The sequence below is a fragment of the Bison bison genome, unplaced genomic scaffold (assembly GCF_000754665.1).
Source record: "Bison bison bison isolate TAMUID 2011002044 unplaced genomic scaffold, Bison_UMD1.0 scf7180017864383, whole genome shotgun sequence".
Lineage (NCBI taxonomy): Eukaryota > Metazoa > Chordata > Mammalia > Artiodactyla > Bovidae > Bison > Bison bison.
The window spans coordinates 2670625-2682112 of NW_011494955.1; the positions used below are offsets into that span (position 1 = coordinate 2670625).

At 46.4% G+C, this 11488-nt stretch overlaps 2 protein-coding genes across 3 annotated transcripts in view; one reads left to right on the plus strand and one right to left on the minus strand.

The window, feature by feature from the left end:
• The window catches only part of CCDC65 (coiled-coil domain containing 65), an 8343-nt gene extending 480 nt beyond the window's left edge, over positions 1 to 7863 (plus strand). Inside the window, exons 2-8 of the mRNA XM_010857742.1 lie at positions 721 to 888; positions 3959 to 4128; positions 4982 to 5120; positions 5961 to 6158; positions 6359 to 6577; positions 7198 to 7350; positions 7461 to 7863. Of these exons, the coding sequence (XP_010856044.1) occupies positions 721 to 888; positions 3959 to 4128; positions 4982 to 5120; positions 5961 to 6158; positions 6359 to 6577; positions 7198 to 7350; positions 7461 to 7778 (1365 nt within the window). The 3' untranslated portion in view covers positions 7779 to 7863. The remainder of the gene's footprint in view (positions 1 to 720; positions 889 to 3958; positions 4129 to 4981; positions 5121 to 5960; positions 6159 to 6358; positions 6578 to 7197; positions 7351 to 7460) is intronic.
• A 607-nt stretch (positions 7864 to 8470) lies between these two features.
• The window catches only part of FKBP11 (FK506 binding protein 11, 19 kDa), a 3602-nt gene continuing 584 nt past the window's right edge, over positions 8471 to 11488 (minus strand). Inside the window, exons 3-7 of one of the 2 annotated variants that reach the window (XM_010857743.1) lie at positions 11478 to 11488; positions 11020 to 11107; positions 10671 to 10704; positions 10257 to 10327; positions 8471 to 8710 (exon numbers count right to left, since the gene is read on the minus strand). In XM_010857743.1, coding sequence (XP_010856045.1) covers positions 8493 to 8710; positions 10257 to 10327; positions 10671 to 10704; positions 11020 to 11107; positions 11478 to 11488 — 422 coding nt within the window. In that variant the 3' untranslated portion in view covers positions 8471 to 8492. The remainder of the gene's footprint in view (positions 8711 to 10256; positions 10328 to 10670; positions 10705 to 11019; positions 11108 to 11477) is intronic. The other variant, XM_010857744.1, reaches the window with a different exon arrangement.

Consider the following 11488-nt stretch of genomic DNA (forward strand, 5'->3'; position numbering starts at 1 on the left):
ACCCCACCCACCCCCTGCCCTGGTCCTGTCGCCTTGACCCTGTCTTTGTGGCAGCCTCATTTTCATGGTAGCCTCCCCTCCCCCTGGAAATCTTAAGACCCAGATAGACTTAGATTTCAGCAATATTGTATGGGGGAAGGAGCAGTTCTCTGTGAAGCATGGAGGTAGGGAGATGGCATAGAGCTGGACAATCACTACTGAGCCCCAGAACTGGGATAGTAGGTGCTATCATCTGTCTGAGCTATCTGAAAGTCTGATATTCTCCCTCGAGATGAGCCATTACAAACAATGTCCTGCTCTGATGCCTCCATCCAGAAGGAAACTCACCATAGCCCTCCCTAAAATGCCACTGGGCAGATCCTGTCTTACTTAAGACCCTCCCAAAACAAGAGTAAAAACTCCTGAAGGTTAGCCATCGGGTCCCTCAGAAAAGACAAAGGGTAAGATGTTAGTTGACAAACTAAGTTTGATCTTGTTTGTTGTACTGTATCAGGGCTTTTAGCCCTGACCTCTGGAGTTGTTGTTGTTGTTCAGTGGCTAAGTCATATCTGATTCTTTGCAACCCCATGGACTGTAGCACTCCAGGCTCCTGTGTCCTCTATTATCTCCCAGAGTTTGCTCAAATTCATTTGTCCATTGAATCAGTGATGCTATCTAACCATCTCACCGTTTGACCTCTGGTGTGTATGTGGGGCGGGATATATTTATTCCTTCCCACAGGACAAGCTGGCCAAGGAGGAGCACAACAGTGCTCTGAACCTTAATAAGATTAACACACAGTGGAGAACGGTCCTTCGGGAAGTCAAGACAAGAGAGCTTCATAAGGACATTGAGATCCTCAGCCAAACATTTGAACGAGTGGTGGACTGCAAGGACAGTGTCATCAAGGCAAGCTCTCTTCCCAAAGAAACCCTTGATTATGACTGCCTTTGATCTCTTAATAGAATGGGCCTAGTGAATTAATTCATGTTAAAGCGCTCCCAAGACACATGCTGTGATGCTGCTAGGCTATCGTTCATTTCAGTGAAGTGAAAAATAGAATACTGAGCTGTCATCCCTCCCCTTCTGTTAGAGGAGCCATTCTCCTTGATCATCTACTGCCTCAAACCAGTACTATACAGTATTAGAGTTGAAAGGCAGAGTAGACATCACCCAATGACTTGAACTTAGTCCTAAACTTTCATTTCAATGTGAGAAGGCTTAGTTCCAGAGAGAAGCAGTTTGCCCAAGGTCACACAGCTAGTCAGTGAGAGAGCTGTGACTATAGCACGGATTTCTTGATTCCCACTCCAGTGCTTTATGCAACCAATTCCATGTGGCCTCTTGGATTCAACTTCAGTGGCCCTGGATGAGGTTGTGAAGATCTCCATCGGTAAGAGCGGTTCTGGATCTCTAACCAATTCAATCAGCTAACTTTATGCCCTTGGGAGGTTCTTGAGTTGAGTACATACCATCTTTTTCTGCAAGGGATTTTTTTCTCTTGAATTTCAAGTCCCTATATTTAGGATCCCTCAATATCTGTTCCTGTTTGTTGCACTGTTCTTACAACTGAACTCATGAGTTCCTCCTCTCTCCAGTCCCCTTTCCCATACTCCACAATCTGGTCTTCCTCATACTCTCTGTTTGGGTGGCTGGTGCCATTCACCATCACCCAACCCGGGAATCTGGGAATCATTCTAGCTTTGGCCTCCATCCCTGACTTCTGGTACTAAGTCTTATGTAAGTCTTCTGCTTGAATAAGTCACACCCTGCTCTTTCCCACTATCCTGCAGTAGTTGAGACCTGGGTATTATCTCTATTGCAATAACTTCTTATCTTCCAGTGTTTGATTGTCTACACAATGACCAGGATTATCTTTCTGAAACAAAAATCTGTTCCTGTTACTCCACTGTGTAAATCTCCGTAGTGGCTCCATAAATAATGGCTCCCTTCCTCCACAGCAGGAACAGCAAAGCCTTTCATGACCTGGCCTCTACCTGTACCTTTCATAGAGCCAGCCTTCTTTCCTGTGGCTTTGCACATGCTGTTCCCTCTGTCTGGAATTCTCTTTTCCTTATCTCCTCATTGTTCCTGGCAAATTCTTACTCCTCCTCCAAGAGTGACACAAATGACATCTCTACTATGAAGCCTTCCCCAGTGCACTCTGTCTTTTCTATCCCCTTATCACTGGGGAATCATCAACCTCATAGCATTTTCCATGTTGTGCTGTAACATTTTTTCAAATTTTATAAAATGGGAATTTAATCTGCACCTGTTTTTTTGTTTTCTCAGAATTTATTTGTAATTTTCTGTTTATATAACCTTTTCTACTGCAAGACTTCAGACTCCTTTGGAGACAGTGAAAGTCTTTTCATCTCTGAATCCTCAGTATCCAGCACAGTGCTGGTACAGAGCAGATTTAGTACACCTTAGCTGAGTGAGTGAATAGTCTCCGATTATCAGCACCTATTTCATAAGATCTTATCCATACTAAAGTCGCTCAGTCATGTCTGACTCTTTGCGACCCCACGCAATTCTTTGCAACTCCCTGACGGGGCTGTAGCCCGCCAGGCCCCGCTGTCCATGGTATTCTCTAGGCAAGAATAGTGGAATGGGTTGCCATTCTCTACTCCAGGGGATCTTCCCAACCCAGGGATTGAACCTGGGTCTCCTGCATCAGAGGCAGATTCTTTATTGTCTGAGCTACCAGGGAAGCCCCATACTAAACATATAAGTAAAAGCTAGCAATGTGGTAGTTTACAGTGAGTGGATCATCTGGACATTTCGTAAAGGCTTTTTTGCTTTATTCATTTTAATTTGTTTTGCTTTTTTGAATAAGTAGTTCACCCACATTATTCAAAATTCAAAAGATAAAAAAGTTATGTACAGAAAAGTTCCCTCCCACTGGTGCCTTTCAACCACCCAGTGCCCCTCCTGGTAATTTTTGTTGCATGAATAAAGCTTTTTTTTACACAGATGGTAGTATTACATAGTGTTCTGCCTCTTGCCTTTTTCATTTAATAATATATCCTGGGGACTATTCCACATTAGCCCATGCTTCTCATTGTGTTTTACAACTGCATAGTATTCTGTATTGTGGTTTAACATGTTACTTTGTCCTCAGTATTTCCTGTGTTTTGGTAATTCCAACTAGAAGCTTGCAGGTGCTGTGTTCTTTCATAGAAGCTATTGATTAATTCATTGTGGATTGCAAAATGCTGATTTTCTTTTTTTTAATGCTGATTTTCTAATAGTATCATTCTTTTTTCATTTATTAGTTCAAATACTTCTATAAAGAGATACTTACTATCATTTACCATTCAGTTACCCAGAGGTATAATTTATATAAAAAATGCCTGACTCTTTCTCTTCCCTTTTATAAACCAGTTTTTTTTTAAAAAATTGGCATCCTCTAATGGGAATTGATTTTTTTTTTAAGTATCCTGATAAACTCATAATTAAACACATTTGATATTTTTTAACCCATTGCCATTCTTATCCTTATTGATGTTCACACTGTTGCTTTTTTTTTTTTTGCCAGTGGATGTCTTCTCATTATCTATTATAGCTACATCACAAATCACCTTAAATTAGCGACTTACAACAACAATTTATTTCACTCTCTCTCCGGGTTCTATAGGTTGACTTAGCTTAGCAGGGAGGTTCTCGCCTGGCACCTCTCACACGGTTTTCAGTGAGATGACACTTGGGGGCTTGACTGAGCTGCATGTGTAAGGTGACTGGCATTGATTCTGACTGTCCACTGGGATCTCAGCGGGGCTGTTGACTGGAATGAATGCTTTCACAGGGCCCCTCCACCGGCACTAGCTTCTTACATTCCAAAGCGGGACAACCCGAGATCCCAGAGCCAAAGAATTGGCATTTAGGTACTAGGGAAAATAGGAACTAGCTAGCTGAATACATTTTTTTCTCACCCAGCTGCCATTCAGCCAAAGTGGTAACTCTGTTTCCTACCCAGTCTTTAGCAAAGGACCTGTCGGAAGCCGAGGAGCAGCACGCCCACGCCCTGCGCAGCCACCTGCACAGCATCGACCAGCTCTTGGCCCTGCAGAGATGCCGGCTCAAACTCCTAGAGGAAAATTACAACATGGAGCTAGAGGCCCTAACCAAGGAGTTTGAGACTGAAAGGTGTGGGGGCCTAAGAGGAGCTATGAGGGTGGGGGAGGGTGTTGAGCCCAGGGCCGTATCCAGAGCCTATGTCAAGATGCTACCTGTAAGCAGCCACCCACTTTTAGCAATCAAAATCCTACCCATCTACCTACCTGGAGGATAGCGATAGTATGGGGAAATTAACAAGATGGCACCATTCAGGCCCTCTCGCCCTACCGTCTCATGCCCTCTGCCCCATGTTCTGTAAACAATGATTATGTGATTGCTGAGGTCACTTGTAGCACTGCGCATGCGCATCAGGAGGTACTCGGTTGGTTCCGGACTCCTTTGTGCGGTGTGCCTATATGAGCATCACCTGGAAAAGCCCAGAAGGGTTGTGTGCAGTTATGTTGTGTTATGTTATGTCTATGGGTGCAGCGTCAGCCAGAAGAGAGGCTGTGTTATGGCTGCCATGCCAGCCAGGAGAGAATAAACCTGGCTACAGTTCCTATAGTGTCTGCGTCTTCTTCCAACCTCTTAGCTCTGGGCTTACCTATCCTGGGTTCAGCGAACAGTGTGGACAGTGTGAACAGCAAGAAAATTGGCATCCGGAACAGGATCAGCAATACAGATGGGAAAGAGACTTTTCACTGCAACATTTTGTACTTTTTTATTTTTTTATCATATGAGTATATTTCCTATTCAAAAATCAAACTAATATTATTCATTTTTTCTGGCCCGGCAAAGGACAGAACCTGCGCTCCTTCTATCCTTCTTCAGTACCTACGAGTTTGTACCATTCGTATAGTTTTATTACATTCTGCTTTGCATTGTCATTACTGGTCCTTATGCTTTATGCCTCAGAGCAGGAACAGTATCTTATCTCCTACAGAAAAACAATTATTGACCAACATGAAAAAGAGATTCACTACCTACAAGATGTCTTCATGGCCATGGAGCAGAACTACATAGATTCTGAATATGAAAGCAAGCTGGAGTTCCAGAGCATGTGGGACGATCTGAAAAACAAGGTACCGAGGGAGAGCAGATGGGCAGGAGGTGGGAAAAAGGGAGAAAAAAGTTCTGAAGGTAGTAGAGCTAGAAGAGATCCCTTTAACCAATACAGTCAATAAAATGCCTGTTGCCACTGTAGGTAGACCCCTGCGGCTTTTTGTAATCTTGTGAAAATTGGTGAGGACGAAAGACCATCTGAAATACCAAGAAAATGCATTTTAGAGCTAACACACACCAAGGAGATCCTCTCACTTCAGCCCTGTGATCTGTAGAAGAAGAAATTAAGGTCCAAAGTGGACTTTAATGACCTGCCAAAGTCAGGCTGCTGATCTGTGATCAAGCCAGGGGGGAAGTCCAGTTCTCCTGCCACTTGGCCTCAAGAGCTTCTACCACCTTGGAGGCTGCCAACTTAGCCAGCCTGCAGACCTGGGTTTGGAGGGTAGAGTGCTTTGTTTTCATTTTGGCCTATAATGTTTCATACAAACTTTTATAAGCTTTCTACATTTAAAAATTGGGAGATTTCACAAGAAAATCCAAAACTGCAACTTCCCCTAAACAATTTAAAGATCTGGTAACAGTGGGCCACATTTTCAAATGGGGACGTTCCCATGGGGCTGAGCAGCTGTGCCCTCACCGCCCCCCCCCCCAATGGGGCATTTCCTTCGGGATTCACCACCGGCCCCACATAGCCCATAGCACTTATTTATATCATCTGCCTGGTCTTTGTAGGCATTTTCACTGGCAACCTCTGCACCATGCTGTGCTACAAACAGTTCAAGAGGGGGAGGTGTTGGTGCCAGAGAAAGGGCGCTAATAGGTTAAGTCCAAACACTGGCTATTTGGGGATCACTTCCCAGAATTTAGAAGAGAAGCACTTTCTAAGACTGCAACTGGAGAACATAGTAGAAGATCTGTGGAGAAGGTTCCAGGATGCACTCAAGAATTACACTGATGCTACAGAGGATCGAAAGATTGCCTTCGAGACTCTCAAGGTGAAGGACGAGAAAAGCTCCAGAGAGATTGAAGCACAGATGAAAAAAATACAGAAATTACAGGTTAGTGCAGCTCACCTGGGCGACTCACTGCTTTAACTGCTCCATTATCCCCTGTTCTTCTTTCCGTTTCCCCTGGGCTTCATCACTGTTTGGGGAGAGATGGTATGCTCTGATTTCAGTCCCCAGAGAGTCCTTCTATCTGTTCTACTGAAGACCCTCACGTAGTCAAGTGTTTCCTCTAATCTACCCTGTTCCTCTAGGATTCCATCATTATTTTTAAAGGCAAGATCCTGGTGCACAGCCGCGAGAGTGAAGAACAGAATCAGGACATTCGTGAAGACAAGGAGTTGGTCCTGGTACAACTGCGAAAACTTAAGGCCCAGAGGACTCAGGCCCGGGGAATAGCACAGGAGAACTTAGTCAAACTCACCCTGGAAAGCAGTGCTACCCTCAAGGCCCTGAGGGAGATTGTTGACAAGGTAACAAAGGGAGAGGGTAGCCAGAACAGAACCAGGGAACCTGGCTCCCTGCAGAGTGAAAGGGGCTGGCAAAACAGAGGGCTTCCCCCAGCTTCCTACCTGAGTGCACACTTGGAATACCTATTTTATTTCATGTTCCCTTGCCTTTCACGTATTATTTCATTTATTTAATATTTATTTCTTTTATTTCTGGGCTGCATTGGGTCTTAGTTGTGGCATGCGAGTTTCTCTCTAGTTCTGGCGCACAGGCTCAGTGGTTGCAGGACACGGGCTCTCTAGTTGAGGCACTCGGGCTTAGTTGTTCTGCGGCATGTGGGATCTTAGTTCCCCAACCAGGGGTGGAACCCATGTCCCCTGCACTGGAAGGCAGATCCTTAGCCACTGGACCACCAGGAAGTCCCTCACCTCTCACCTCTTCAATTTAATGAGTTAATAGTGAATGGGTTTTAGAAGAATATAAAATATCTGGAATAGTGCTTGTAAGCCCTTTGTGTTGGATGTATTACTTTTGTATCCCATTTGGCTAAGTAGCTTCCCTGGATTGAAGCAGGGTAACCAACTCCACTATTTCCCCTTCCCAATCCCTTTCCTAATAGAAGGTTTCTGCTTGCTTCCAACAGGGTGAAAAGATTCTTAAACTTGCTGAAATATGTAGGAAATTTGAAACAGAAGAAGAAAAAGTGCTGCCTTTTTATTCATCGGTGTTGACTCCCAAGGAGCAGGAAGAGATAGAGACAATGGACCTAGAGGAGTTTAATGAAGAGCTTGGAAAGGTAAGGTTCCATGGGCCCAAGGCCACCACCTGAGGCTGGGGTGACAGAGCACTGGGCTACACTTGCTGACAGATCCTACCACACACCTTCTCCCTGTAACTCACTCCCAGGTGATAATGGACTACAAAGGGATGGAGAATTTCTGGAAAAGGTACAACAAAGTGAAACTGGAGCAACTGAGCCTTCAGCACAGACGTGCTCAGTTGTTAGAAATCAATGAGAAGCTGCGGGAGATGCTCAGGCAGTACTTGGATGGCATCTCCGTGAGTGATGAAGTGCTGAGCCAGCTCAACCCACTCTTCATCGTCAATCACCGCAGCAACTTACCCCAGCTCCTGCCCATGCCCACAGCCCAGCCAGGTGACAAAAAACCTCCAGCCACTTACAACATCATTGAAGCCGCTCATGTGGTCTCCCACACCCTGTGATACAAGGGGAAAACCTCTTTTCAATTCCCAGAGAATGTTTTGAGAAACCCAAGGACTTTGCTATTAAAAATCACCATGGAGTTTATGAGGTCTCTATATCTTTTCCATGTTGGATTAAACAGTCTACTTAGAGGATATTAGGCATACAGCAGCCCTAGGGAGTAGAGAGGGCTTCCCAGGTGGCACTAGTGGTAAAAAAAAAAAAAAAAACACCTGCCAATGCAAGAGACGTAAGAGATGCGGGTTCGATCCCTGGGTTGGGAAGACCACCTGGAGGAGGGTACAGCAACCCACTCCAGTATTCTTGCCTGGAGAATCCCCATGGACAGAGGAGCCTAGGGGCTTACAGTCCATGGGGTCACAAAGAGTCTGCCACGACTGAAGCGACCCGGCACACACACAGCACAGGGAGTAGAGAGAGTAGCCAGGCAACTTCCCCAACGCTTACTTCTCAGTAAGGTATTGCTCCTCGGTGTCGGGACACCACAGGAGCCAAAACCCATGCTTTCAGTACCAGAGATCCTATGGTCCTTGGTGTAAGTTAGGATAGGAAGAGGAGGCCAGGAGAACTGATCCAAAGCCTCCGACCACCCCCTGCCAAGCAGAACCCAACTAAGAATGCCTTTTTCCTCAGCCCTTTATCTCATTCCCACTTACATAGGCAGCCGCAGAAAGTATCAGGTGAAGAATGCAAAGTTTTTAAAAAATTGTTTATTATTTCTTTTTGCTCTTGTTTCGTTTCTCTTCTTTGAGCTTCTTTTTGGAGATTTTAGGACTGCTGGCCTTTCTGTATAGATGATACCCAATGAGGCCCAGGAGGGCTGGCACCATGGCCATGCCTACCAGAGGCAAAATGCCCTTCACCAGCTTCTGCCAGTAGTTGGCTCGGATCAGTGCAATCAGTTCCACATCAAAATGCAGCTCTGCATCCGCTGGAGGCAGAGAGGAGGTGAAGGTTAGAATCCCTGTGCACTGTATCCAGGGCTCAGAATCTGAATGCAAATAGGGAGGGCAGACCACACCGCAGCAACATCTGTGAAGTTGGCAAGATTTAAGTGTGGGGCTGAGTTCTCTTAATGCAAGAGGCAGAGGAGGGTTATGAGGCTATTGAGTGATAGTCATGTTTACCCCAAATATACAAGTGTGGCTTGTCTTCACTGACAGGTCTTTGACACAACAGGAGAACCTTTGTGAAAAGTACAGGCCGTTCTCCATTTATAAGTTAGAGAACTTCTGTACTATGTATCTCTAAACAGCCACATGGATAGAATCTTTGCAAGGCTGAAATTAATTGGACTTAAACTAGACTTTTTAAAATGTCACCAACCAGTAAGCACACTCACTGTGATTCTTTAAAAAAAGAAAAAAACAGGTGTTTCAACATGGCTAGAGAGGCAGGATGTGGTTTAAGACGTTCGGAATGGAGAAATGAACAGGAGTGAGATGGGGGAGAATATAAACAAGCAGTGCTGGAGATGAGGAGGCAACAGAGCTTTGGGTAAAAGAATTTCTCTTTAGTCCCCTGACCCTCTGTCTGGGTCTACCTCTAAGCTAGAACTTAGGATAAGAATTTTTATCCCAGTACAACTCATTTTAGCTAATGGAACATTTCTTATAACCAAAAGCAAGAGATCTGCGTCTCGGAAAATCTGTTTAGGCTCAGGCCTTAAAAAATAGGTATTAGCAGTGACCTGTGAGGGCTTGGCTTTTTTTAAGTTTTGGGTTTTTTTTTTAATGTGGACCATTTTTAAAGTCTTTATTGAATTTGTTACAATATTGCTTCTGTTTTGTTTTGGTTTTTTGGCCCAGAGACATGGAACTCACACCCCCAGCATTGGAAGGGGAAGTGTTAACTAGAACCCCAGGGAGGCCCCCAGGCTTGGCTTTTAAATGTTTTTATTTTATTTTGAATTATTTGACTGTGACCATTTTCACCAGCTCTTCTCTAGTGGAGGCTGAAAGGAACTGTGGAGATGTGGTGAGGAGCCATGCTGGCTGCACAAATGACAGTCTGGAGTTGTAGGGAAAGCACAGGAAAGCAGCCCAGAGCTCTCAGAGAGGTGGCACAGGCAGCAGACTCGTGTGGCTCAAGCAAGGGTTGCCTCCCTAGAAAGTGGCTGGCTGCCAGAGGACAAGCCAGGTGGCTTTAACAGGTTATATGTCTCTAGTGCCTGCTGGTGATCTGAGGAGGAAAAAGGAGGCCCTGCAGAAGGAGGCATCAGCCAGTCCTACACATTTAGCAAACTGGGTTTCGACCTTCTCAGGCTTCAAAGTGCATAGCTCCTTGTAGCTCCTAGGGACTGTTTCTTTTTTGTTTGTTTGTGGCTTTGCTCTCTGGCATGTGGGATCTTAGTTCCCCGACCAGGGCTCACACCCGCGCTCTCTGAGTTGGAAGCACAGAGTCCTAACCTCTGGATCGCCAGGGAAATCCCAGGGACTGGGTATCTCAAGAGCCAGAGAGCCGCCTCATCAGATTACCTGGGATAGATGGTGGAAATCCCCGTTTTCCGTAGGCCAAGTGAGAAGGAATGATTACCCTTCGCTTCTCTCTAAGGAAAGGAATGTGAGTCATAGCCAGGGGTAGAACCAGGTGGGCCAACCACCTCAGTCCATCTGAAGTCCCACCAACAAAACCCTCTGAATATTCACACTCAAAACAAGAACTTTCCCACCTGAGCACCAAACAGGTTGACTGGCCAAGGTGTCTCAATTCCACCAACAGAACCCCCAGCCAGAAAAAGCCTGAGGCTTCATCCAGAGCCTCCATGCCCAGAGACCAGGGCCTACCCAGTACGAAGCCAGAGCCCATTCTCCTGCCTCCTCTAGGAGCAGAGACGGCCTCCACCCATGCAGAAGGGGTACACCCAAGCCCACCCCTGCCCAGATACTCACCCCACACACATGTCTAGAAGGCTCTGCTCCAGACCTTGAGGAAGAAGGCACAAATGAATATGAAGCTATCTACATTCCCCAAATCCTGGGAGAGGAAGATCAAATATTCCCCATGACCCTCAGTTGAGCTCCCCACTTCTGGAATCTCTGGCTTCCAATGTGGTATGCGGCAAGAGGAGTACTAGGAGTGGGATTTGAACCTCCGGAGGTGAGTGGTAGAACCCTGGGTGGGGGTGGGGGTTGGGTTGGGGTGGGGTGGGGAGGGCATTTCCAAGGTAGCTGAGAGGTTAAAGAAACTAAGAATGGGCTTAGGTTGGGAAGAAATGGAATGGGAGTGCAGCTCACGTACCTGGTATCACCTGCTTTTGGCCAAGTTCTATAACCAGAGGGTCTCTGGTCAGAGACGTGTCAAAGATGCGTCCATCTACCAGGCTGCCCTGGGGGTGGGAGGGAGAGCACCTAGAGCGCCCACCTATACCGCTCCCTCCCAGCAGGGTGCGCACACACCTGGCCTCGGCCCGCAACCCCTAGCAGCTGCAGTCTAACGTTCCCTTTCGGGCAGAAAGGAACAGGAAGCCCCAAAAGGGCTGGCACTTCTCGGAGATCCCTCCACCCTTCACTTCACTGCGGAAGAGCAGGGAAGAGGAAAGGGTAGGGAAGAGGTGCGCCCCTCCCCCTCGCCACGTGCCGGAGGACCCCAGAGCTGGAGTTACTCCCTGACCGCTTGCCACGTGTCCAAGCCAAAGCTGACGTGTTTCAGTGGGGCGCCGCCCCCGGGGCCCCGCCGCTGCCCCCCAGGCCCCTCACCGAGTAGTGTA